The 27,977-nt window shown below is 45.3% G+C and overlaps 1 protein-coding gene across 3 annotated transcripts; it reads right to left on the bottom strand.

Moving 5' to 3' along the window:
* Positions 1–27,977, bottom strand: RBM17 (RNA binding motif protein 17). Of its 3 annotated transcripts, none has more exons than XM_023256310.2 (12): positions 27,822–27,977; positions 21,050–21,187; positions 15,752–15,868; positions 12,585–12,751; positions 10,589–10,686; positions 7,570–7,626; positions 6,238–6,379; positions 3,942–4,093; positions 2,782–2,855; positions 1,847–1,945; positions 696–768; positions 1–568 (listed from the first exon to the last, which is right to left on the bottom strand). In XM_023256310.2, exons 2-12 carry the CDS (start codon positions 21,170–21,172, stop codon positions 465–467), a joined length of 1,206 nt encoding a protein of 401 aa, XP_023112078.1. In that variant the 5' UTR covers positions 21,173–21,187; positions 27,822–27,977; the 3' UTR covers positions 1–464. The 3 variants fall into 3 exon arrangements, with proteins under 3 accessions (XP_023112078.1, XP_003988128.1, XP_023112079.1); XM_003988079.5 differs by lacking the exon at positions 27,822–27,977 and adding an exon at positions 22,763–22,815; XM_023256311.2 differs by lacking the exon at positions 7,570–7,626.

The following is a 27,977-nucleotide window of genomic DNA, read 5'->3' as shown; positions in this document are numbered from 1 at the left end:
TTTGGCAGACTGCCAAGATGACACTTTATTATAGAATTTATAAAGCTACAGTTTAGGAACTTGCAGGTTTTATTAAAATGAATCAAAAAAGAAAGAAAAGGGTAACAATACAACCCCATATCCCAAAACGTTCTAGATATTTTTAGTGCAAGAAATGCTGTCTCACTGAAGCACTTGAGAATTATCATGAAATCCTAGCAAAAAAACGTAATCACCTTAGAAGTGGTAAAAAGAGAAACAACCAGAGAGGCACACAGACTGTGTTTTTTTTTTTAAAGGATTTTTATACTATATTTAAAAAACCACAAAATAAAAAAGGGATCAATCAACATATATCTCAGAAGTCCTTCCAAGAGTCTCTGTACCCAGCAGCCACACAGGCTGGCTGTGGCCTGTTTCTTCTCCGCTCAGCCGGCAGCTCATGTAAGGGCCATCGAAGATAACTCGTGCTGTAGTTCTTAAAATCAAACTTGTTCCGCCAAATCCAAGACCCTGAACTTATCCAAATTGTAGAAACATGCTTTTACCACCCGTCCACCAAAATACCTCCCATTCAGATCAACAACAGCTAAAAGACAAACAGAAAGACAGTCCGTTAATACAGGTATCCTGAGACACCACAAGAACATGTTTTCATTTGAAGGATTAAGATCACAAATTCGTTTTTGTTCTTTACAGTGGGCTATACAACTTACCTTTAATTGCTGATTCAACCCTCTCAAATTCTAAAAATATTCGTACTGCTTCATCATCAGGGGCACCAGGAATCTGGAAAAGAAACGAAAGTATGATAAGTAAAGTTATCAAGAGATACAGTTGTATATAAGTTTTCTTCCTTAACTGATCTTTGTCAGAGTAAGTGTTGCAATTACCATCTTAAATGGAGAAGTCAAGTACCAAGGAAATAAGTATGATTTGTTCATCACCAAAATCCGTCCAATGTCTCCTTATGAGAGGCACCTTGGCAAGTGCAGAAAACACACAGCTAACTAAGCCGGGCAGTCGTTGACCCTGAAGAGGTCCTATGCCGGCTGACGCCTACACAAATCATCAAGCAGTCAACAAACACAACGCGACCCAGAAGACCCAACGCGACCCAGCAGTGAGAGCAGAAACAGACGAACAGATCCCTACTCTAAGTTCCTGTCACGTCGGCTAAATTCCTGTCGGACTCTCCGAGCCGCATAACATGGCCCCGCTCCACCCGGGGAAGCAGCACCCTACCCCCCCCCCCCCCCCCCCCCCCCCCCCCGGTTAATTCCCAGCACCGCCAACCAGCCGGTCCACACTGGAACCTTCTCAAGCTCAGCCCACACTGATGTCGTTCATAAAGCTTGCTCTTATGTTTTGTGATCGAATCCCTTTCTCGACTCCTGTGTTCACAGTGACTACTCCAGAGTCCAGCAACTGAATGTTCTCGATTTTTACACGGGCTTGTTTTGTTGTTTCTTCAACTGAACATATCACTGAGTGGGGAACATGTTTCCTGTCTCCCAAATGTATGTGGGAGGCACTAAATACACACTTGCCAAATGAATGAAACCAAAGGCATGTCCAACTGACTAAACTATGGAGCACACAGCAATCTGTAATCACCAAACTAAACCTCAATCATAAAATGAAACATCTTATTTCTTCACCAAATAAAATTTGAAGCCCTTCTTATTTTTATGGTTAAAATGGTTATAACCAAGTAAAAGAAGTGTACCTAACCAACATCTGTCACCTTCAGGAGTAACAACATGGTATGTTTCTCACTGCACATCTGGTCTCTATTTAGAGGCAGAAAATATTTGATGATCTATCAGTTATAACTTGGGTTACAAACATCAAAAAACCCTCTTACTTCAAATATCACACATTTCCCAACTTTGCCATATTTTTCACACTCTTCCTTGGTTTCAGCTTCCAAGTCTTCATCTACCTCTCCCGCACCAACCATGTTCTATAAACAAAAACAAATAAATTCAGGCATCAAGTATAATTTACAAATATATAAATGAGATGAACAAGTTTCTTTCATGATGGCAAATGTTCTCAACCCCAAATGACACAATGAAAATGTTCACCCTTGTAGTACCCAAAGTTGGTACTTCTTACAAAAATAAAAATATGTATTTATGGTTTTTTTAAACACATTGAATGAAAGCAAATTAGGAGCTCATGGCACTTAACGGAGTACAGATGTACACTCTTACTCTGTTTACTCATTTAACTGAAAAATAGTTCTTGGAGCTTATGTCCTACTTTGACTGTTAAGTTGAAAAAGAGTGCCCTACTTGGACAGATGCCCAAGTTAAACATGGCTTACCCACCAATGAGGCAAAAAGAAGTTTTTCAGGTGTGAATAATGAGCATAAGTACATGAATACATTCATGTTGTAAGAATAACAGGAGAAATAAATACAGCTTTTGAGAAATACGAAATGGAAACACATACTCCCACACACATTAAGCTTCAGTCACAAGAGCACCTATACAAGCAGAATACATACAGTAAGCTGAACTTCTAACAATTTCAAATATTTTAGAGCAATTGCTCACTGCAGTCTTAAACACTGTATCTAGCAATAAATAAATAAATAAATAATCATGAAAAAGGAATTTAAACCCTCAGTTTTAGATGGAGTCTATCCAGAAGGATCATTGCAAAAAAATTATTTTCAGTTTTCTTAAATTGTCACTCTATCAGTAGGGTTGAAGGTGTGCAAAGATAGATCAGGGTGGATGACACACAAAAATCAAGGTAGGAAAACAGGTTTCTTCAATGCTGCTTCTTACCCGTAGGAGGACCACTTTGGTAGGACACTTAAGTATTTCAGTTAATGGATTGGAATCCGACTTCTTGGATGCGTCTGTAGCAAAACATTTAAGATGTAAGCGTGTTAAAGCACTGAGTCCGAGTTACGATGACTAATTTCAAGAGTACTTCTCGCTATTTATGTCCTCGGAGTCATCTAGGAGCATTTATGCAATCAGTGTCTGAGCAAAAATACAGCCTTATCTGTGATGAGAATCTCGTTCGCTTTGGTCTAAGCTTTTACTGCAATTCCTACAAGTTTTTAGCTTCCTTAATTACCTGCAACTTTTGTTAGCTCACCTCCTCAGTTCAGGCAGCTGCACAGAGCACTCGGACCACAGCCCTCACAGGTGAGAGGACTGGCCAGGGCAGTGTGGCCAAAGGTCAGCGGCCCGATGGAACAAGCAGTCTGTCAGCCGGCTGACGAATGCCACACACCCCACCGATCAGGGCGACTGCGGGGTTGGGCACGGGCCTGTTAGGCTGACTGGCTGCCAGAAAAGGCATCTTCTTTCTTTAGGAAAGGGAGCTAAACTAAGATACTCAAAATAAACTCGATTCTGCTTAAAATGCAAAGATGTTTGGTTCATTCCAATGTGCCCTCAGCACAGAACAGAGTGTAATAATCAAATGAAGATAAGACACCGACTAGACATCATCTACCAACAGACTGAAATGACATTAGATCTCACAGAGCAATCAATCTGTAAGAAAATTAGAAATCGCACTTACAATGAAAGAGCAGGAAAAAGAAAAAAACAGAGAACTCTTTCAGGATGGAAATACACCGATATAATCATCGACATACTGTATATGACTCAGTCTTTCATGCTCTAAAAACCTAACTATGATTTTAACCAATTTAACAAGGTCTTCGCCTGATAGAAATAGGCATGAAACCATTTCTTTGAGTGTTTATTTTCTGCCAGAATCTCTCTCACCTTTTCTCCCACGGACCTTCCTACCGCTAGTTTTGTTCTGAACAAATAAAGATGAGCCCCCAGGGTCTCCGTCTACACAATACCAAACTGGGATGCAGCACAATCAGAAAGTCTCCTTTCCGGCGAGGACCAGCCCTGTCACACAGGACCACATGTCCGCCGCTCCCACCCTGGAGGCCCCTCTCGTGGAGGAGACCCACCTTTCTCTGTGGCGTCGCCCACAATGATCTTGCCTCCTCGCTTGCTGGTCTTCTCCACCGACAGTGCGGTGCTCAGCCCTTGCTCGTGCTTGCCGAGACCCTGGCCTTCCCGGAAGCCGTACTTCTGCATGATTTTATGTGCTACCGTGCCACTGGGAGGAAGGAAAAGACAAGGATCTCTTGGACTGAGTCACCTGCTATAGCACAAACCGATTTTATATCACAGCCGCTGCCTCCTAAAAAGAGAAAAGCGTACATTCCACATGGCTTCGACGTGGCCACCTGTAACTACCGACAGGCCATTCAGTGGAAGCTGTGAGATGTTCAGGCTGAAAGACACGGAAAAACTAGTGCTGAAATCCTGGACATCCTGAGGTTATCTATGAGGTAAGGGAAACACCGGTTTCCTGCGATATTCTCCCAGCATCCCTATTAGAAAACACTAGATGTCTCATGTGCTTCAGACTCTGCATTGCTACACAGTTTATGGCCATGGTTTAGTTAAAAGTGTGCCTGTCAAAAGACAAGGACAAATTTCCCACGACGACAACGACCACATTTTTCTAAATAGTACGACGGAGTTTCCAATGACAGTCCATAAACGAAAGACCTCTTAGAGATCATCCACTCAGCAGATGAGAACATAAAGACTCTGAGGCTCATACTGGCCGACCAGTTTAAGGCTGATGAGGAGCAAAGCAAGACACTGAGTCCAGAAATTCTTTCGTCGGTGTTAATGGTGAAGTCAAACTGGAACCTACAGTTCTCGAGTCCCGGGCTGGAGCTTGCTCTCTCCAGTACTCTGCTTTCACACTGCACTTGGAGGTACCTCGGGGGGTTTCGAGGAGGTCCCCCCAGCGACCTCTGCTATTCGGGGCTTGCATCACGACACCGTGTGCCAAGTAAGGGCGCACCTACATCGCCCCCCACAAATCCCATCTGAGCGAGCTGCTCGGAGCCAGAGGGAGGAAGGCTGCCGAGCCGTGCCACGCTCTCCCTCCCCCGGGCACATGGTGAACACCTCATCCGCGCTCAAGGGGGAATTCAGCGAAAAGTCCACTTCTCTCACTAGCAGAATAAATCCCAGCTTCACGCGTGTCCCCCTCCAGCACACGCTCTGGGGCAGCCTGACAGAGCCTCCCACACGAGTGGAGACATGAACCATCTACACTGCCCTGTGCTCACTGAGCCCCGGAGAGGAGACCCCCGTGACCAAAGAGCTGCACTGTAAACTGTATCTGTCTCCAATTTCATAGCCATCGTTTAGACCACAGAACACGGCTCCAGTCAAGGAGATGGATCCCTCAGTCACAAACTGAAAAGTCTCACGCGGGGCATGAACCGCGGCCTCTCCGCCACCTGCCAGTCACCTCTCCACAGGCTCAGAATCAAAGCGCACGCGCGCAGGTGAGGTCATACGGGGGGGATGACCACCGTCACAGCTGCCGTCCCTTCCAAAACACATGACAAGGCCTTAGTGGAGGGCTGCCTCACGTGACCGTTCCTCACAGGAGACACCGGGCGAACAACATGCCTGCCAAGCCCAGGGTGGGTTAAAAAACAAATCCAGGGGCACCTGGGTGGCTTAGTCGGTTAAGCCTCCGACTTCGACTCAGGTCATGATCTCACAGTTCGTGGGTTTGACTCCTGCGTCAGGCTCTGTGCTGACAGCTGGGACCCTGGAGCCTGCTACCGATTCCGTGTCTCCCTCTCTCTCTCTGCCCCTCCCCCGCTCAGTCTCTCTCTCAGAAATAAACATTAAAAAAAAAAAAAAATCCACGCCCCCCTGAAAGTCAACCTTAAAACTGAATTTTACATGCCAGTAGACAAATTTCTAATTATAGTTAGAATAAATGCTTTAAGCCAAAAGTATAGAACCACAACCTTCAAGCAAATGGTCGTTTTATCAAGAAAAAATTGCAATTCACCCTGTGGACACAGCAGAAGTCACCTCTAACGCACAGGAGCTATTCCGTTTGCAAATGTTCTGAAAACCAATGCAAATAACTATCAGAAGTGTCCCCACCTAGAGAATATGGCGTCCAGTATGGCAATCATCCAAAACCCACATGAAAGGGATTCGTGTGTGGTGTGAGACCCAACGGTGTCGTGCTGGGACGCCCTCCGCAGGACTCCAGCACGGACTCTGAAGAAGGACGCTACGTGACGTCTTCCCCAAACACCCGAGAGCCCTCGTCTTCCACCAAGAGCTGCACCTACTGAAAGCATGGACGCACTTCACCCTGAGTCTTGTCCTTCCCACACCTGCTGGGACAAGAGCACTTGGAACCGTTACCCCATGTTGGCAAGGAAGGAATTGCCAGGTCCGGTCGGAGATCTGGGTCTGTCTTGTTCCTCGTATACCGGGGGAGGGATAGCAGCTTTGGAAGACTGGGAGCGAGGTCTTGAGTCCTCTTCGTAAGGGAAATCTCGGGGTACTATTGAATAAAAATAAAGCAGGTTTACCAAAATGACACCAAAAAATTCTGAAGTGCACTTACATAGATCAGTTACCTATAAGAAGTAAGAAAAGCCAAATCACTCTCTAGTCGCTACATGACTCTTCAAAATCAGAGGTAGAAAACTATTTTCCCGATTCCAGCTTTGCTCCTTTTGTTTTTACCTCCTCAAAGGTCTTTTTTACATCCTACTGAAACATTATTCAGCCTTTAACGTGCTCTTAAATGACAATTTGTGTCTGAAACTTTAAGATTTTCTGTATGTTCCAGGTAGACCCACTTGAGCTTTCTCTAATTCCCATAGCGTTTTGTGTACCTGTCTTAAGACTCTAATCAGCATTACTACCTCGTTAACCTAGCAAATAATAAATGTCTTTGAGATTTGAGCCTATACATCAGACCAGTGATTTTTCGATCCTAGTTACACGTAAGAACCAACAAGGAAGCTTTGAAAAGATCTAGATGCTTGGGCCCCACTCCCGGAGACTAGTTTCAAGTAGGGCTTATGGTCTGTCAGGTATTTTCACATAAAAGATGTTCAACAATATTTTCTCAATTCTCTTCTTTAAAAAAATAACATAGCGTATTAAAAAGCACTAGGATGACCATATTTTCTTGGGATGGTTTAGGTCCGGTCCAACCCAGTGGGCAGGAACGTGATCTAGATGCCGTATCAAAGTCCAATTCCAACCCAAATATTCTAGAACAGAGCACCAGGAGCAAAAATAGTGAGTGGGCATGTTTTGGCAATCTAAGTAAATATGCACAACATGTGTAAGGAAACAGAAAATAATTGCAGAAAAATCTAATTAAGGAAGGCACTGCCACCTTGTGGAAGGTCACGAATTTACCGGCCTCTAAACCACAGAGTATGGAAACTATAGACTGAGCTACATGTATTTTAACCTAACCCCAAGTATGAAACGTGAAGAGAAAACATAACAAATTACTTAAAAGGAGAGCAAAGCATCTCGCTGCACAGAACGCAAGCCTTGGCCCGGCATGAAAGCCCGAGGCAGGAGCAGAAGGGCGGGCGGAGGAGCCAGAGGACGGGTTTTCAGGCCACTTCCCCTGACACTCCGAATACCCGGCCGACTCAAGCTAAGTCTCCCCCTGATGGGGCCCGAGGCCGGGATCGGAATAAGAGAGGGCAAGAAACGGATACGTACACTCTTTGTCCTTCTCTACAAGAGAAGTGGGTGGTGCAATGGCCGCTCCGCCCATACCTGCAAGACACGAACCCACTGGTTAAACGAGGGGAGCACCGCAGACGCCCGGCTCGCGACATGCCACGCGCTGTCCTGCGCTCCTTCTACAGGGGGGGAAAGAAGGACATCTAGGACCAAAAAATCACCTGGGCGAAACCCAGACAGACAAAATCATCTTTTTCACAGCAGGCAATCGAGAACCCTAAAATGCAGTTAACAAATGAATTTTAAGGTGAAGGACACGGCCCAGAGAACTAGCAGTTACTTACAAAACAGAAACACAGCTCTACCGAGAGTCTGGTGCCACGAGGCATTTTCACACGTTACCTCGTTTAGGTTCAACCAACCGCGGAAGGAGGAATCACTGCTTCCACTTGGCAGATGAGAAAAGGGTCAGAGGAGTTAACGGGCAGAGACAGAACACCCAGCTCCCGCAGCGCCGACACTCCCCCACAACGCGGCCCCGTGCCCTCCAGGGTGCCAGCCACTGGGGCCAGACACCTACTTGGAAATGTGGGCACTTGGCCATTCCCGCTCCCGTGTCCCGGACAATGACGGACACGACGAACCAAAAACAGACTCCGTATGCTCTCCAGCAACCAGAGAGAGAACACGAACGGAAGACATAAGGAATTTTCATTCGCTATAAGCCCTAATAGATGTGTTACAATTTAATTGCCAATGAAATGATCAAAACAGTAAAACGAGAATTAAAAACTGATTACAAAACACGTTGCACCAGCATGTAATGTTTCACAAAAGAAATTCCTCTATGGCTACTGTACATGCATCACAACATGTCTGGGCTACACAAAATACTCCTGGAGAAACACGAACCTGAATAAAACTTTGTCGTTTCTTCTGAAACACCCATTATCTTTTTTTTTTTTTTTTAATCTCATCACCAAGACCTAAGTGATTACTGAGTGATTCTGAAAAAACCAGCTGTGAGTTCAGTATGAAAAATTCAGGGTGATTACTGGAAATCTGTTACTAATCTGGTTAAAACATGAACGTCAATCTGTTAACAGGAGTGTGAAGAGTGGATATGACGCCAGCATTTTCCTAATACTAGATTGTATAGCTCTTGTTAATGTTCAAAAAATAGTGTCCTTAACACAGAAGTACAGCTCCTTATCTGACGGGCAGCCAACGTGTAAGCTGGAAAGATGAGACCGATAAATATTCAACCTATATGCTGATTCTAAACAAGTTTAACGAAAACCAAATATTCGTTACTGAGTCAGGTCATGGATACGGAACGTTTACCACAATGCCTGACGTATAGGGCATACACAGATGTTAACTCTACCCCCACTAGAAAAACAACGCAGTGCCTGACAGTGTTGGGCACGCAGTTACTTGTTTTACACTGAGGTGTAACTGACACAGGACATCACGGGACTGCCTCGGCACCTGTGCGCTCTGCGAAGTGACCGCCACGGTGAGTCTACTTCACATCCATCACACGGTTACACGTGCTTTCTCGTAAGGAGGACTTCAGATCTACTCTCTCAGCAACTCTAAAATACACAATATAACTTTACTAACTGCAGCTATGTGGCGCATGGCAGCCCCAGGACTTCTTTATAACTGGAAGTCCATATCTTTTGACCCTTTCATCCATTTCGCTCCCCCCCCCAACCACCCATCTGCTCTCTATGAACTTGGATTTTCGTTGTTGCCTAGTAAGCATCCCATAAATACATTTAATTCATATCTGCATTGAAAGATTAAGAATTCTAAATTATTACAGACTTGTTCCTTTCCAACTCCATTAGTGTTTTAAAGTTTGAATTAAACCCTAAAGTAACCTCGGCTGTACACTGGGGAAGACCACGCTTGCCAAACTTCTGGTCATAAAACTGAGTTCATGCACAGGGAAAAATACTGCAGCTTTGTGATAACAGTATTCTCAGGTCTCATGTTAAAGATGACCATATCAGGGGCGCCTGGGTGGCGCAGTCGGTTAGGCGTCCGACTTCAGCCAGGTCACGATCTCGAGGTCCATGAGTTCGAGCCCCACGTCAGGCTCTGGGCTGATGGCTCAGAGCCTGGAACCTGTTTCCGATTCTGTGTCTCCCTCTCTCTCTGCCCCTCCCCCGTTCATGCTCTGTCTCTCTCTGTCCCAAAAATAAAAATAAACGCTGAAAAAAAAAAAAAAGATGACCATATCATAATGGAGGTTTCGGGCAAAGGAAGATCTTGGATACGGTGAACAGTGGACCTGTTATATAAGGACTCATTCCCTCCGTGCCTCAGATTCCTCACCTTTAAAATGGGGATAATCGAGCTGCGTGATGTAAAGCAGACAACCTATGAAAGTGCTTACAAGAGTACCCAGTGTCTGGCAGACAAGTAGAAGATTTAAATTTCTCGCTTAAAAAAAAAAATCTCAACTTGTCAACCAAACTAATCAACCAAACCAAGGAAATGCCAGCAATCACAACATGACGAAGCACCCTATGCTCTCAACAATGAACACTACTCATCGAGCGATCACTCAGAATGCAGCGGTAACACAAGTGCAAATCTGCTTGTGAAACCTCAGCCACGGAAGGGGCCTCCCAAAGTACCTGGTTCGAATTCTTGTCTCCCTGCTCTCCATACGACACTGAAAGAAACCCACGTCCAGGGAAGCTACGGGACTTCCTCACATTCATGCATGTTAGTTGCAAACGTTCTGGAAACCAGCGCCTGGACTCTGTCTGGTGCTTCGCAGACGTGCTGCAGGTGAGGACGCCGTGTGTATACTGGAGGTGTGGCCCAAGCACCCCATCAACAAATGTCGGGAGGCAACCGAGAAGCTCACAGGAGAACGTATGTGAAAACAGGATGCAAGTTAAAACTGTTATGCAAACACGGTTGCTCGGATTCCAGAGAGAAACTTACCCAAATCAACGTCATTTCAACTATCAAACTGAACACGAAAAGCAAACAGAATTTCACCAAGTTTGAAACGGAACATTTCATGACTCACTTCTTTTCCTCCTCTCTCGCTCATAATCTTCGTCTTCATCAGAATCTGGATCTGGTCGCCTCGAAAACCCACTAGCTTCATGTCTGTCCTTACGCCTCCTGCGACAACAAAGGAACCAAATATTCATCACAGATAAACCAATGTATTTTTCAGTTTTTAAAAATACACTTGTCTGTTTTGAGAGGGCGCATGTGCATGCACAAGCGGGGTAGGGGCAGGAAGAGAGGGAGAGAGAATCCCAAGCAGCCTCCACGCTGTCAGCACAAAGCCCAGTGTGGGGCCCCATCTCATGAACTGTGAGAACACGACCTGAGCTGAAGTCAAGAAAGGATCTGAGCCACCCAGGCGCCCCCAGACAAACCAGTTTAGAGATATGGAGCCCAAGGATGTCACCTTGACTTGCTGTTGTCTAGAAAATATTCAAATCCTCTCTTCCCCACTGAACTATTAGTTTGGGGGAGGGGAGCACATGTACAAATAACTGCTTCAAGACTAAAGTAGCAAAAGTGAAGTGAGAAAAATCAAAAGATAAACTGAACAAATTTAACAGGCACACGAATACAATAAGCAGGAAGGAAAAAGTTTCCTTGATGTTTACCTCTTTCACTTTTAAAGCATTATCAACATAGACAATACTTTAAGAATTTGGATTCTCTAGAACATACTTTCACTTCACGAAATGACTCAATAAATACTGAGAAAAAGTATATTAATCATATGTGACTATTGAACAATCAACATTGAGTATTTTCAAAACAAGAAATACAAATAGGGGTGCCTGGGTGGCTCAGTCGGTGAAGCATCCAACTTCAGCTCAGGTCACGATCTCACAGTTCATGAGTTCGAGCCCCATGTTGTCGTCTGTGCTGACAGCTCAGAGCCTGGAGCCTGCTTTGGATTCTGTGTCTCCCTCTCTCTGCCTCTCCCCTACTTGCGTGCACACACGTACGTGCTCTCTCTCTCTCTCTCAAATATAAACATTAAAAAAAAAAAGAAACACAAATAAATCTTTTACCCATACCTTTACAAAATATAAATAAAAGATGTCATAATTCCACCTGGCTCAAAATTAGTTAAAGTTAAGAGTAACATTTTAAGTATTTTATTTTTTAAAGCAAGCTCTACTACCAAAGGTGGGGCTTGAACTCATGACCCCGAGATAAAGAGTCGCAAAATCTACTTACCAAGCCCAGTCACATGCCCCAAACGTTTCAAGTATTTTAAATGGTTAAGATCCTAGTACTGTCTTAGCACAGGAAAAAAACTCTATTAAATATTCAACATCAGGCTTTTAAGTTACTTTTCTAACAACTCACACAAAATGTAGACTTCAAGTTTTCTGCACCTAGACAGGAAATTTTCTCTAGCGTTTGTTCACAACAACTACAGGCATACCTCGCAGATACTGTGGGTTTGGTTCCAGACCACCGCAATAAAGCAAATATTGCAACAAAGGGAACCAAAAGATGTTTTTGGTTTCCCAGCGCATAGAAAAAGTTACGTTCACGCTACATTGTGGCTATTAAGCATACAACAGCATTATGCCTAAAAAGAAAATGTACATATCTTAATTAAAAATACCTTATTGCCAAAAAATGCTAACCATCCTCTGAGCTTCCAGTGAGTCATAGTCACTGATCACAGATATAATAATGAAGAAGCCTGAAAGCCTGGGAGAATTACCAAGAACATAGAGACACGAGAGCAGATGCTGTGAGAAAAATGGTGTGATGGACTCGCTCGACACAGAGCAGCCACAAAAACCTCTAATCTGTAAAAAAAAAAACAAAAAAAAAACAAAAAACAAAAAACAAAAAAAAAAACAACAAAAAACACTGCATCTGCCACCGTATGCCTGGACAAATTCTGACAAACAAATGGATTCCTTCTGATGACTGCTCAGACCAACCATGAAAACTAGCACTAGGGTTCATTCATTCGAATCCCAATGAGTATTTCAAATGTAAAATATCCTCGAACCCAAACAAAGCCTTACTTTTCTCTCTCTTCTATTTCTTTTTGTCTTTCCAGCTCCCGCTGTCTCTGCCGTTCTTCTCTTTGGCGCTTTACCACTTTCTCGTAATCATTAGGAAACATAGGATCATATTCATCAGCTAAAGGAATCAAAACTTCTCCTGCAGAAAATCCACTGGGAACAGGATCCTGAGGAAGGTAAAAATGCCAAACTATGCATCATCCTCTTGTTTTAGAATTTCACACGCAGAATTAAGGTCAAAAAACATGAGCATCAGAGGGGCTCTGCCGACCACCCATCTGCCTCGTCTGTTTTAGTGACGAGGAAACAGGTGCCCAAGGAGGGTGAGTGAGTTGGTGCAGCCGCAGGCCTAGCTGTGTAGCAGCAGAGAAGAGGCGCACCTCTCAGTTTACTACCAACTCCAGAACGACCTATGGTGTTTTCCTGGAATTCCTAGACAAGCTGCGCCGCCTACAATTTCAAGCAATAGATTTGACTGTTTATAATACACAATGAATACTCCTGTTTTAAAATGTCTCTACGAAAACCTGAAAAAAACGATCCGTGGATAACAATCATTCTTGTGGTCAATTAATAAACTTTAGATTCTGTACCATGGAAACATGCTATACTGAGACTTCACAAAAAAGGCAGAAAGCATCCTCTTGGACTTTCTGAAACCCCCTGGAATACGCAACCCTTCCCAGGTAGGCAGCGCGCCAGGAACCGGGTCTGGCACAGGTGGATGGCACGACCCACCACATACCACATCATTAGTTCTTTTAAGGTCCGCTAAGACCAGGGTCCGATGGTTAACACTTTGCATTTCTCTTCTGTACATTTAGAAACTGGGGCTACCCTTTGAGAGAAAAGAGGCAGCCTTAAAGAAATCCGAGAAACAAAAGGCGGCCAGCACACAGCTGACCTGGAGACACGTGAGGACAAACAGGGCTTCACCAGAGGCTGGAGGTCCTGATGTTCTGAGCGCTCTAGCCTCCCTAAGCACCGCACTGTCCTGTTAGCTGTCTGAGCTTAACTCTTCCTTAGTATCTGTAACAATCAGATGCCTTCACTGGTCTCCAGAGACCCCGAGCAAGCACAGGTGTCTCTGAGGCCCACTCCGCACCTCCTTCAGGAAGTACACTGCCCCACACTAGCAAAGGCAGGACGCTTGTTTGTGGAACATATTTTGTATTCGAACACAAAACTGATGTGACACAGAGACTGTGTGTTCACTATCAATGGATCTGAATCTGACAATTCCTGTATTACACCATTCAGTCTGATGTTCTGCATCATAAAACAAACATTTCAGTGCTTCCCTACAACTAAGAATCAGGAAACATTATGATCCATTGGATATAACAAGTCAGAAAAACAGGTATAATCAGCTCCCAGGCCTGATCACTGGAAAGTTTACACAAATCTATTTAAGGCAAGGTTCACAAAGGGTAGTTATGACTTGTATTCATATAAAAGACAGTTTAAAAACACAAAGGCATGTGCACAAGACTTCGTCTCAGTTATTATTGAGACCTGAGAGAAACCAACAATCAGCTACTCAACTTATAGAACATTATAACCACAAAGTTTTGGACAGAACAAATTGTCAATAACAAGGTTAATTCTTTGTCATTTCAAAATCTGAAAGCAAACTTTTCCTGTATAAATCCTGCTAAGTTGAACAAGGAGCCATCATTCTCTAAACGCTGTAAGAATAAAGCAGTCTGTTCCATTTTTAAAAATTAAAATGTTAATACCTTAATGCTGGGGAGGGTGGGAAAAACTAAAACACTCACATACTGTAGGTGACGCTGCAGACTCAATACACAGTAACAGAACATAATGAACGACTTTATTAGATGTAGCGAGGAAAAATTAGGTGGATAATTTGTGAGCAAAAAATGTTAAATGACTAAGAATCTCCAGAAACACCTCCATGGGGGATACTTTTCCTCCTTGACAGACTATCAGCCCGAAGGACCAACATCAGTTCTTCTGGCCAAGAAATCTCAGAACAAAAGCAAATTAGGGGAGATTCCAACCCAAGACAGTTTTGACTGAAACTAAAGAAGAGAGGGGATGGGCAGTTGGGACTGTGTCAGCTTGATTTGGGTTCTAACAGGTGTGGGTGTGGGAGCTGGGCAGGAGCCTTGCTACAAAATAGCAATAATCACATATTCTGTTTATTAACCTCTTTGGGTCATTCTTCCTCAAACAATTTGTGTGCATGGTGCTGTTTAAACTACTGCAGTCATACTATTTGACTGCCATCTGTAGGATAAATGTTAAAGAGTAGTTGGAATTTCTTTTTAAGTTTATTTATTGAGAGCGAGCAAGAGAGAGCGAGCAAGAGAGAGAGCAAGCTAACAGGGGAGGAGCAGAAAGAGAGGGAGACAGAGTCCTGAGCAGGCTTCACGCTTAGCATGGAGCCCAACATGGAGCTCAATCCTGTGACCACGAGATCATGACCTGAGCTGAAATCAAGAGACAGATACTCAACTGACTGAGCCACCCAGGCTCCCCAAGAGTGGGTGGAATTTTGACTATAGTTTACACTGAATTCATTGACCTTTCGTTTTGTACAATTTGAACTATGACTCTGAATGATCCTTTTTCAGATCTTCCTCATCGTCACTAACCCATTTACAGAGGTGACCATACCTGGGTTTTTTTTGTTTCTAAGATTATATGAAATCACTGTGGTAATCAAAGGGTGGTACATTTAGTCCTTTTCTCTATTTTAATCCACAGTAAGACAATAAGCACTAACATTCCTCATGACAGCAGAAGTTAGAAACAACGCACGTATCTAGCATTACATAAGCTAAATAAACTACAGGACGCCCATCTGAGGAAATACGGGGAAGCCACAGAAACGATCATGTACTCCTACGCTTTCTAACACAGATGGACAGTCACAATATATAACATGAGAAAAGCACGTCAGGAGGCAGAGAATGGAAAGCTATTCTAAAACATAAAATTTTTAACTTCTGGAGGCTAGGACTGAAGTCACTTGGTTTTTTTCCTGCCTATCTCCGCTTTCTGGTTCTTCTATAATGTACTATCTTTATTTCAGATCGTGTTCACAGTTCAGTTGAAAACGACGCGGGCGAGCCTGTAAGGACCCCCAGAGGAGCCTGGGCCCTGAGGATGCAGACAGCGGGGGACAGGGGGCGGCTCACCTTCAGGCCAGCCGCCACGTGCGGGGGGGTGTCCACGATCTGCCGGTCGTCTGAAGAGCCACCGCGCTTTAGGTCGATCACCGGGGCGAGGACAGTACTCTGTTTTGTTCTCTGGCTCTAAAATCATCGAAAAACAAAAGCAGCGCACGGAAGCTTCAAATGAAAATTCATACTATTTATAACAAAGCTTTTCGGTCTCTGGAACAAACCTTTCAGATAGGAGAAAAACGATCTTAAAACAACAGCCTTTTAATTCAATTATCACTATTACCATATACTTTCTGCAGTCTTTTCTTTAAAAAACACAAATTCCATTTTCATAAAAGGTTTACGGTAAACTTGGTCTCTTATCTAAATCTGCAGGTGAATTAATAGATGCAAAAAGCTCCACTGACCACAGGAGGGCAAATGTGTAACAGCACATCACACTCAAGCCTCGTGTGACTCTCTCACAAGGAAAAGGTATGCTTTTATAGCCTGAGCAAAAGGAACTGTGGATTAGGGGTTTTTCCCTCCCAGTAGAACCTAAATCCTGCCTCTTTTATTATAAACCCATAGAAAAAAATTAAAATTTTTTTTAATGTTTATTTATTTTCAGTAGACAGAACACAAGCAGGAGAGGAGAAGAGAGAGAGGGAGACACAGAATCCGAGGCAGGCACCAGGCTCTGAGCTGTCAGCACAGAGCCCAATGCGGGGCTCGATCCCACAGGCCATGAGATCATGAGCTGAGCCAAAGTCGGACGCTCAACCAACTGAGTCTTGCTCAACTGAGTCTTGCTCAACCGAGTCACGCAGGCGCCCGGACAGAAAAAAAATTTTTAAAAGAGAACAATACTCATTCATGTATCATCAACCACTGTTACTATGTTACCATATTTTCTTTACCGTACACCTGTCTTTTGTGCTCAACCATCTGAAAGGAAGTTGGAGCTCCGCGACATTTCCCCTTAATCTCCTAAAATTATGGACATTCTCTTACATAAGCACACCACACCGAAAAAAATCAACAATCTCCCGTATCATTGCCTATCCAATTCATATCCAGATTTTCCAAGCTGTCCCCTAAAATAACTTTTAAATAGGTGATTTTAGGAGCGCGTGGGTGGCTTAGTCAATTGAGCATCGAATTCATTTTTTTTAATGTTTATTTATTTTTGAGAGAGAGAGGGAGCGGGAGAGGGGCACAGAGGATCTGAAGCAGGCTCCGTGCCGACAGGAGAGAGCCTGAAGTGGGGCTCAAACTAACAAACAGGGAGATCATGACCTGAGCCAAAGTCGGACAACTTAACCAACTGAACCACCCAGGCGCCCCAAGCATCCGAGTCTTGATTTCAATTCAGGTCATGATCCCAAGGTTGTGGTATCGAGCCCCGAGTAGGGCCCTCAGCTGAGCATGGAGCCTGCTTGAGATTCTCTCTCCCCCACTCACATGCTCTCTCGCCCTCCTCCTCTGTCCCTCTCCCCTGCTCACTCGCTTGCTCTCCAATAAATAAAGAGCTGATTTTATCCTGAATCAGGAGCAGACCTGGTTCAGAATAAATTTTTAATCTCTCAATTTAGAACAGACTCCGTTCCCTGCTGTCGTCATCATCACAAGCAGCAGCGTCTTCGTCTCCTCCTCTTTTTCCCGACACTCTGGTAAAATGCTGCACATTCTGGATGCGTCTGAGAACTTCCTGGTGCTCTACACTTCTCTCTGCCCTGTAGCTCCTGACAGCGGAACACTTCACAGGTGAGGGGATGTGCCTCCCTGGCACCCGCCCTGCAGGCTGTCAGTGGTGATAACATCACACGGCCATGGCGGTGACCATCTGGTCCTGTGGTCACAAAGGTTTAATGCCCCCTTCGCAACTGAAAAGTGTTCTATGTTTTTAGTGTTATTACCACAAAAGGCTCAAAAGAAACCACCATCTCTCTTGAATTTAATGGTGCTTATCATCTTAAGCAAACAAATCTGATCGAATCATTAAATACACAATGCACTACGTGAATACCAAAGTTCAAAGGGCAACGGGGGAGATGACCAGAATCCTCTCTTTCCATTATTGTTTCCATTCAATGTGTGTTTTTCAAGTGGATTTATTTCATCTGTGGAGACACAGATGAAACCCCAGCCCCATCTTTCAGTTGTAGGTAACACCCTTAAAGATTTGGTTAGGCCAACCTAGTGCTGAGGAATTAATTAGTGAATTAAACCTAAGAGAAGTGAGTGAAGTGGTATCTTCACTTTTCTTCAAGAGCAACATACTACTAACTGTACACAGCAATCTCAAAAGATACTAGAAAGTTAGCAGAAACAATTCCACAGGCTACCGTTTATTTTGACCTCTCTTTTGAAAATCTTTCTGAAATCTCAGATTTCCTAGTACCTGAAATTACTGTATTGGAGAAGTAAAAACCTGATAAGCAGAAATTAAACAGACTGAGGCAGACAAGAGGATTTCCAAGAGTCTAGACTTCATCTCACTCTTTACTTTTAATGTGAGTAAAGTAAGGGTACAGAAAAATCAGTATGTCATGAATAAATTTCCTAATATATTTATTTTTTAATTTTTTAAATGTTCTTTATTTATTTTTGAGAAACAGAATGTGAGTGGGGGAAGGGCAGAGAGAGGGAGACACAGACTCTGAAGCAGGCTCCAGGATCCGAGCTGTCAGCACAGAGCCCGACGTGGGGCTTAAACTCACAAACCATGAGATCACGACCTGAGCTGAAATCGGACACCGAACCGACTGAGCCACCCAAGTGCCCCCCCACCCCCCTTTTTAATGTTTTTTTGTTTTTGTTTTTGTTTTTAATTTATTTTTGAGACAGAGAGAGACAGAGCATGAGCAGGGGAGGGGCTGAGAGACAGGGAGACACAGAATCCAGGCTTCGAGCTGACGGCACAGAGCCCGACGTGGGGCTCAAACTCATGAACTGTGAGATCATGACCTGAGCTGAAGTCGGTCGCTGAACTGACTGAGCCACCCGGGTGCCCCTATATATTTATTTTTTTAAAGGATCTATTTTCTCAATAGTATTTTATATAAGCCAATTTTTAACCTGTAGTGTATAAATATGCACTGACTGGAAACAGAAAGTGACCCTGAAGTTACCCAGGGCAGGAAGAAACAAATTAGCTAGGATTTTTAAAATTTGGCTAAAAGTAATCCACAAAGCTGACACTATTACACTGGTAATTAAAGAATTAGCCCAGTTTTTAATCTGTGTGTTTTGACTTCTGCTCTTCTATTTTGTTACCTCTCACTGCCTAAGATTGTCCGCTAATTATGTCCATTTGAAGTCTAATTGAATTTATGTTTTGAAGTATGAGACCACTCCTTAGAGCCAGAGCCACTGTACAAAAGGGACTATGAGGCCCTCAAGAATAATGCGTGAAACAGTTGTAGCGCTGGAAAATAAAATCTTATTTCTAGATCTTATGTGCAAAGCAAAAGTCGTATGGAGCTCAGAGAGATTTAAAAACTTAACCAATGTAAAAAAATTTAAAGGAAAGACAAGACTTGTTTTGCTAATCTTCCTTTCTTGTGGGATGAAAGCTTGTTTTAAAAAACAAAATCCCGTCTCTCTACAAATACTGGTATAAAGGGGCACCTGGGTGGCTCACTCAGTTAAGCGTCCGACTTCGGCTCAGGTCATGATCTCATGGTTCATGAGTTCAAGCCCCACGTTGGGCTCTGTGCTGACTGCTCAGAGCCTGGAGCCTGCTTCGGATTCTGTCTCCCTCTTTCTGCCCCTCATCCACTCTTGCTCTGTCTCTCTCTCTCCCTCTCTCTCTCTCTCTCTCAAAACTAAATAAACATTAAAGAAAATATATTGGCATAAAAATTTTAATCTGGTTATGATGAATCTGAAAAAGACAAAAACCCTGATCGATAGAACTGATAAAACAAATTAAGATTTTCAGACCATATTGCTTTACCTGTGGGTATCCTAATCCTAAACACCTTTTTACAATGCTGAGCAATCAAATGTAAGCACTTCCAATATAACTACTTATTGAATAGGCAGTAAAAGAAAAATAATTCCAACTTTAAATAACATTTATTATGTAAAATTTCAAACACAAAATGAAAGAAAACAAACAGGAACGAGTCCCTAAATGTCTAGGACAAGTTTCAACGGCTATGAGCTCGTGGGCAATTGTTTCGTGTGTGTCCATACCTCCCCTTCCCCATAATGGATTATTTTAAAGCAAATTCCTTAAGCTCAAACATTTTATTGGTAAATGTTTCAATAGATCTCTAAGGCAGGTTTTAACTTCTTCTGTCATTACTGCTTCCCCCTCAAGGCACCTTTTAATACATTTTTTCCTGCCCATACGATTTTCACCCCACAGGTATACTGGGTTTCTGTACTTTATGTGTATCTGTGCTCTGCACATAAAAAGAGCCAACTTTTTGTGCATTACGGCCATATTCACCCATTTGGGGGACAGAACTTTCACTGGGTGATACACTCTACAATGCAAGGCCCCTAAGAACAATAAGCAAACCATTATACCATTCTAATTGCTAAACAACATTTTAGATCAAATATTCATTCAGTGGACAAGTATGGTCTTAATGTCTTATGTGTTGTTCAATTTCAAAGATGTCGCCAGTGCCCAACATGCACACGATGTGAACAAAACCAAGTGCCCCAAGACCACACATGCCTGACACATACAGAACCAATGTGAGCCCTCAGGGGTGCCTGGGTGGCTCATTCAGTTGAGCGTCTGACTTCGGCTCAGGTCTTGATCTCACGGTTCGTGGGTTCGAGCCCTGAGTCGGACTCAGTGCCGACAGCTCAAAGCCTGGAGCCTGCTTCGGATTCTGTGTCTCCCTCTCTCTCTGCCCCTCCCCCACTTGTGCTCTGTCTCTCTGTCTCTCAAAAATGAATAAACATTAAAAAATTTTTAACTAAATCAACGTGAGCCCTCACTAACGCACACAAATTATTAGTTCCTGCAGAGCCTCATCCTCTAAGTGCTGCTTCCAAACCACCTACCACAAACAGCAGGAGAGCCACCTAAAAATGCAGACTCCCGGGCCCCTGCTCAGGAATATGGCTAACCAAGTCTGAAAAACCAGTGTCGTGGCTGGAAAGGGAGGCTCCTGCTTTTCTTCACTCCAATTTCCCGTGAGTCCGGGGAAGCACAATGACTCTGAACTCCTCTCTCTCTGCACCCAGGGCCTCTCCCCCTACAAACCTGATAGGAAGGCAGAAGAACAAACTAAAACCAAATTGTGTCAATCCTAAGGAGCCCCTGCTTTGCAGACTTCTGCGCTCACACGGGGCTTATCTCACCTTGGCTTGTGTGAGGGCCGCCTTCTTCACCTGAAGCTGGGACTGCAGAAGTTTGAAGTTTTTGGACCAGCCTTCTGTTTTTGAATCACTGGTCTCTACTCCCAGGTCATCATACAGGGACATCTTTCCAGTTTAATGCTGAAAGGCAAGGGGTATGGGGTTGAAAGAATACAAACTCCAGTAAAGATCTCACATCTTTTCATGTTAAAGTAACTCAGTATCACAGAAGTTTAGAAGTAAAAGGTACTCGAGGAGACAGTCTAGTCCAGGAACCCTAAGCAAAAGAAGCCACGATGACCGATACCACCAATCAGCGTCCTGATACGCAAAAGGATAGCCACGTATTATTTTACAAATAAATTTGCAGAATTAATTTTCCCACCTACAAGATCACGTGGTCAAGTAATTCTTGAGTGAAATCATTCTGTTCTATTGTACTTAATGATTATTAGTAATTACATATTGTCAACTATATGTATCCGATTTTTAAAAATTCTTTGTCTCAACAACAAAAGGTACCAACTTTACAACAGTGCATTACCAGGTTGATTTAGCACTATTAGCTACCTTTGATGGAGAAGAAATCTAAACATATGCCTAGAAATAAGGAAAAAAAAGAACAGAAATGACCTCACAGAAGCTGTATTTTCACAAACTATGACTGAATGTTGAAGAGAGTCGAGTTAGTTTAAATTTGTAATCTCTAATAACACTGATCGCAAAGAGAAAATCAATAATCCACATGTAAATGATCAATACATAATATCCTTGCAGAATGGAGGAATGCAAAATAACAACAAAAACAAGCAGCATTTCGCACATATTAAGTCTTACCAAGCCAGGGTGGTATTAAATGCAGTTATCTGCTGTTCAAGCCTAACCTGGTACAGACCTGGGACTTTGGGAGATAAATCCGCCCAAGGTCAAGGTGAGAAGACCCACTCCAAACCTAGTCATGTGAACACAGCCCTTGCCACTAAATCCCTACGGCCACCTTTAAATTTAAATACAACCTCAATGTTCTGGGTGAAACCACAACACAGCCCACTTCTCAAAATAAGAAATCAATCTCTTTCTCACAAAGGGAAGAGAAAAAAAAATTGACTGAAATCCCCAAACTGCAAATAAATAGCACAGGTATTTTCTGGATTTATGGGCACATTCCAAAAATCTGTCAGTTCCCAGGTCCAGACAGCATTTTGCCATAGAAACCATGTTAAACAAATCCCTGTTTCGCCTGTGTCTGTCTCTCAGGAAGGGAAGGCAATACAGACGAGAAGGAAACTATTTAATTTTCCCCCCGGTTATGTCTGACTCAGGGCAAAATCTCTCCGGTCTATGCTTTCGTCTCCTCGCTTCTATGGCTGGGACTCTACGACCCTGCCACCGCAAGCTGCTGGCTGTCCTCGGTTCCACTCTGCATGTGGTGGGGACCGACAGGATTCCCCCAGAGGAGCTGCTCTCAGCCTGGAAGTCAGTGCCCACTCAACTGATGCTGCTGTTCAGTTTCTTCTAGTCCTTAATATTCGAGCCCTCAGCTTCCATAAAAGTTCTCAGGTTTGATTTCTGAATGAAAGGCCCCCAAGGTAGTACAGAAGCAGGGAGAATAAAAGCAGAGCCCAGGGTACCGGTGCCTGACTTGCTCTAATGAATCACCCAAAAATGGAGGAATGCTAGCACGTTCTCCTGGGTAAGGCTTCTGTGACAACTCACCAGCTCGGCTGATAGTGCGAACAAAGAATTTCCTAGACAGCATATCCAACAGGGAAACGAATGCCCACTGCCTGCAGTGCCAGACAAAGTGAACGTTTTATTCAGGAGCTTGGCAACCCATTGTCACGTTGAGCTTGAGTCACTGAGGCGATAAAGAAGAAGTAAGGAACCCACCCCGCCGCCCCCGGCGTCCACTTCAATCCACACTATCGGGAAACGCCGTGAAAACCCAGACCCAGCCTGCCGAGCTCACCGCACTAGCCGCAGACTAAGCTCCCGCCTGACCCACAGCTGAACAGAAGTCAGGCCAACAGCACAGTGAATACCGTTTGCAAACTGCACCCAAGCCACCCTTTCTGAAATCTCTGGCCAATGACGACGGCCCCAGAAGGAACACTGAGGCACCCAGGATCAGAGGCTTTTGTGCACTTCCCTCACAGCCTAGTGGTATTCAAAACAATCGTTCTTATCTAAATACATAAACTTCACATCTAATCCGAAAAACTCAGAGCAACGGCAAAGAGAAACAACACCGCATGTCCAGCTTAGTCCCGTGGTTCTCAAACTACTTCCAAACGACCAGGCATCTTTCATCGCGCCTGGCTGAACTGTCTGGGCTCTCTTCATTCAACCAGACACCAGACGGAAGCCTCGTTAAACCAGTGTTCGTTTGTTTTACCTTTCTTTATTCTCATAAAGGCAAGGGAACACTAACACATTCTGGGAAACAAACAGACACAATGAAGCTTTCTAGGAAATTGTAAACAAAGATCCAACAAAATTTGCTTGCAACCCAAACTCCACTTCTCCCAGTAACTCCTCCTCATTAAAAATAGTATTTACGTGAGGGACCTGGGTGGCTCAGTTGATTAAGCATCCGACTTCGGCTCAGGCCATGATCTCGCGGTTTGTGAGTTCGAGCCCCGTGTCGGGCTCTGTGCTGACAGCTCAGAGCCTGGAGCTGCTTCGGATGCTGTGTCTCCCTCTCTCTCTGCCCCTCCCTGCTTGCACTCTGTCTCTCTCTCTCTCTCTCTCTCTAAAATAAATAAAGATTAGAAAAAAGATAGTATTTACGAATGTATTTGTGCCAATGGAAACAGGTTAACCAAATGCCCACTGAACTACAAGGGAAAAGATCAGCTTATCCATTTTTGCATCTCCAATTTCTGGCACAGGGTAGGAATTTAACAAATAAACACTTGCTGAGATATTCCTCATTAAAGAAAGTCTGCTTAGCCACATGCATCAACACTGAAACTGCACAATGCCACAGGTTCCACCAGGAAGCGAAAGGCAGGCAAAAGGTTCTGGAGACAGACACTCTCGTGACGGCTGTACGCGTGTGTACCTACCGACACAGTACTGCGCCCTTTAACGGTCACAACCCTAAGCTCTGTGTTACGTACACTCACCGCAATTAAAAGCAAACAGAAGTCTAGGTAACAGGGCGGGAGGGAGCAGCCCTGGGAAAGTGAGGATGAGGTACCAGGCTGCCGTCTAATTAACTCTAGGACATCTCCCTACCAGGAAGAGTAAACTCTAACAGAAGTATTTCCCCAAATTTGGGGGTTAAAAAAAAATATAGAAGATCAAACAGTATAGAAGATCTCTTCTTCCAACCGAGTGCTTCCATCCAAGAATCCAGTATTTAACAAAGATTTCAGGGCTGAATTAATGAGGTCCTGTGGGACCATGCTTCCTCTGATCCCTTTCCAAATTGAAGATGGCCTGTGGACCACTCCATCTGATGTGCCTCGCTCTGTAAGCTTCAAAAATGACATTCAAGCTTCCTCGTGTCTGTTCTCAAAACCTTCGCAAACACACTTTAAAGACGAGAAGCTGACGTCATCTTGGCAGCACCTGCTAGTTTTCTGCAACACGCAGCGGACCGCACCCAGAAGAGCTCCTTTGCTTTCCTCACTGGGACGGAACTTCACCTTCACAGAACTGGATTCACCGCAGCAACGACACACTCACTAGCCATCCACACACCACACACGTATGGCCCGCCTGTCGTTACTGTAACACTACAAGCACCAGCGAATTTACCCCGCAGAACGAGAGTCAGAATCTGGACGAGAAACCACATTCGACCCGGAAGGTCCCCCCATCCCATCCAAGTGATGCCCCCAGCCCAGGGGCGGGCAGGACCCTGAACCCCATTCCCATCAATCCCTCACCACCTCCTTTCATGCAACACGATTTGCGTAAGTTTACGGCACTTACTCCTTGAAAGGTGTGCACATCGTCATTTCAGCCGTCGTAAGCACTCCTACCGTAACATACCACAGCTGATTCCTTCACCCTCCCACTGCAGCCACCGAAGAGGTAACCGGCATTGACCGGACTCCGCCAGGACCTGAACTTAACCTAACACGGCTGAGATGTTCCTCGGACGACAGAACACATTTACTGTATGAAGCCTCCTGCCACGTAGTAAAAACTAGTGCTTTCTAACATCTGGGTACGCTTTAAGCCAGGGCCAAATACAGGCACAAACACATCACTTTTAGAACTTCTTTAAAATACCTGCTATCTCTTTTTTACCCGAACACCACACTCTGATCGCCACGCTTTCCTACACGCTCCGTTTTTCTTCCTTGAGAACAAACACGGTAAACGTGGTTCTGCCATAAGAACGGTGGCTTTTTAAAATCCTACCCAAGCTGGCAAAGTATTTTTTACATGTACAACTAGTACAGAAAGAACGTGGAAGGAGGCTGCTCAGAGCAGCCCGCCTAACCCCTCTCTCCAGTGCATCTCTGAAGCCTTTAGTGACAGCTACCCCCACACAAAACCACCCACCCCCAATTTGTTTCCCCGAACACACTCACGTCGGAGCAACTTGTACAGGTTACGCTGCCTCCTGGCTGACACTCCTGTCTCTTCCTCTTTTACACGCCCCTTAAAGGCGGAAGGTCTGTTTTCGTCTTCATCTTTGAATCTCCCGCTGAGCACCACGCTTTGAACGCTGTAAGCGCTTCACAAATACCCTCTAAATGTCTTAAGCATGAAGCGAACGGGTGGAAAACGGCAGTGCCCCTACTTGAATCACATGGTGAGACAAGATCTGCAGACCTGCCTTTTAAGGCCACGTCTTACAGTAAGTGGTGCTGGACAGAACTAAGGTGAATTTTAAATCGTCGCCATCGCAACGGGAGGAACACTACCACCACCACACCACTAACCACGAGGCAAGGTCTGAGTTCTGAGCCCCTAAAGCAGCAGCATGGCAAGAGGCTTTCTTCTTTTCAATCATTAGATACTCAGCTAGCACACAGCCAAGCTGAAGCCTGAACAAGACAGGAAGTACACACAGGCAGAAGGAAAAAGAGGGGAACAGAGGAGGGGCCGGGCACGTTGACGTCCACCAAAATGACCGGAAATAAGTACTAAGAGGCATCTGCCTCGTATAAAATTAACAGAGACTTTTTGAAGAATTAAAACACTTTTTTCAGACCCCTCGGTCACATCCAGTCTTAGGCCGGGGTGGACTGCAACAGAGTCCCCGAGTGTCATCTACAATTTGCGTGTCTGGCCCAACATCCTCCACTGTTTACTATTACAAAAGACTTGAGGAATCACTAGCCCCTGGATCATCTGTTCCCTGAGGGTAGTTTTAAACCAGGTAAAAAGAAACCCACTTTATGCGGTTACATTTGGGAACACAGCGACAGTTCTCCCCAAACTCTTATTTCCCATGGAGGTTGCCCTTAGTCATCACAGAACTCCACAACCAGCATGGCTTTTCACCGATGACACTTCTATTACGCCTCGTTCTTTCTCGTCCACCTCACAACCCACTTGCTCTAAGCCGCGCGGTATGCAGCACGTTTCTTAGCAAAATTCTAAAACACACCCTCTGCTTAAGTTACTAATTCACTACTCCCTATGCCCTAAATATCCCCAATACAGTCAAAACAGCTGTGGTCTTTATGACCTAGAAATGGGGAAACTGAGCTGCACTCTACAAACTCCACCTGTTGCCAGGAGACACAGTCCTCATCCGAGTACACGCAGAGCTTTGCCCTTATCCAGAACACTCGATTTTCGACCCATATGCTTGCCTCTACAAGAAGTACCTTCCGCGCCTCTCCGTTACCGACTTCTCAGAGAACGTTCTCCATCTCGCCTGACTACCCACTCCTCCAAACTCTACCTTACCTGCAATTTCCAGAACGCACTATGCGGCTTCACCTGTGCTACCTGGTACACTTACTTCCTCTGCAGGAACCTTTCCCCGACCTTGCGCATCTATCACAACACCCCCAAGGCTCCGTTATAAGCCTCGTTCCCTCTCGTCCCCACTCCAGTCCCCTGGATCAACCCAGGCTTGGGTTTTGAGGCTCGTTCCCCTGGAGACCAAACTCCCTGCGAGGAGGGGCCGACTCTCATTTATCTTGCACCTGCTGTTCAGGACCCATGGTCTGGGCACGGAGAAACGCTCAAAGACAACGCTTGGTGACCGCACTTCGGAGCTGAAACCCCGCTTCTCAAGCTCGAGGACCGAGGGGATGCCGGAGCCAGGTCTTCCATCGGTGGCTAGGTACACCGCGGCCTTTGAGAAGCGTCAGCATCCGGAGCTGCCCGTTCTGCGGCCGGGGAAGGAAGCGGCTTCCCTCCTCTCCGCTGCCCGAGGCCCTGGAGGGGCCAAGGGTGCCGGGCCACAGGTGACACAAGCCTGGCCACTAGGGTCTAGGGACCGAGCAACTTTTTCAAAACGCGGAAAAAACCCCACAACGTCCGCGGGTCCCAGGGACGGAAGGGCACGGACGGGAAAGGGGAGAACAGGAAGACAGGAGGAGCTCGAGGGCCCGGTGCCCCGAGGCAAATAAAGGAAAGCGGCGGCGGGCGCGAGGGCAAACTCGGCGGGTCGCCCGCCGCCGGGGCCGGGGGCCCGCCGGGACGCCGGCCGCTCGGAGGGCCGCTCTGGGACCTCTCGTCCCCTCGCGGCGCGGCCTACAGCCGCGGCCTCGCGTGCAGCGCCGCCCGGGGAGGCGCTCCGGCCCCGGCTCCCCGCCAGGCCGCGCGCCCCGACGCCGCCTCGGGCGCCACTTACCCGGCCTGCCCGGCCGACTCTCCCCATGGGCCGCGGCGGCGCACGGGGGCCGGGGCGCCGCGGAGAGGGCGGGCAGGGCGCACTCGGCGTAAGCCCGCGACGGCCGGACCCGAACCGGCGCCAACCCCTACGCCGAGTCCGCAGGGCGCGCGGCGG

This window comes from Felis catus, chromosome B4 (genome assembly GCF_018350175.1).
Source record: "Felis catus isolate Fca126 chromosome B4, F.catus_Fca126_mat1.0, whole genome shotgun sequence".
Classification (NCBI taxonomy): domain Eukaryota; kingdom Metazoa; phylum Chordata; class Mammalia; order Carnivora; family Felidae; genus Felis; species Felis catus.
This window is presented reverse-complemented; position numbering and strand designations above follow the sequence as displayed.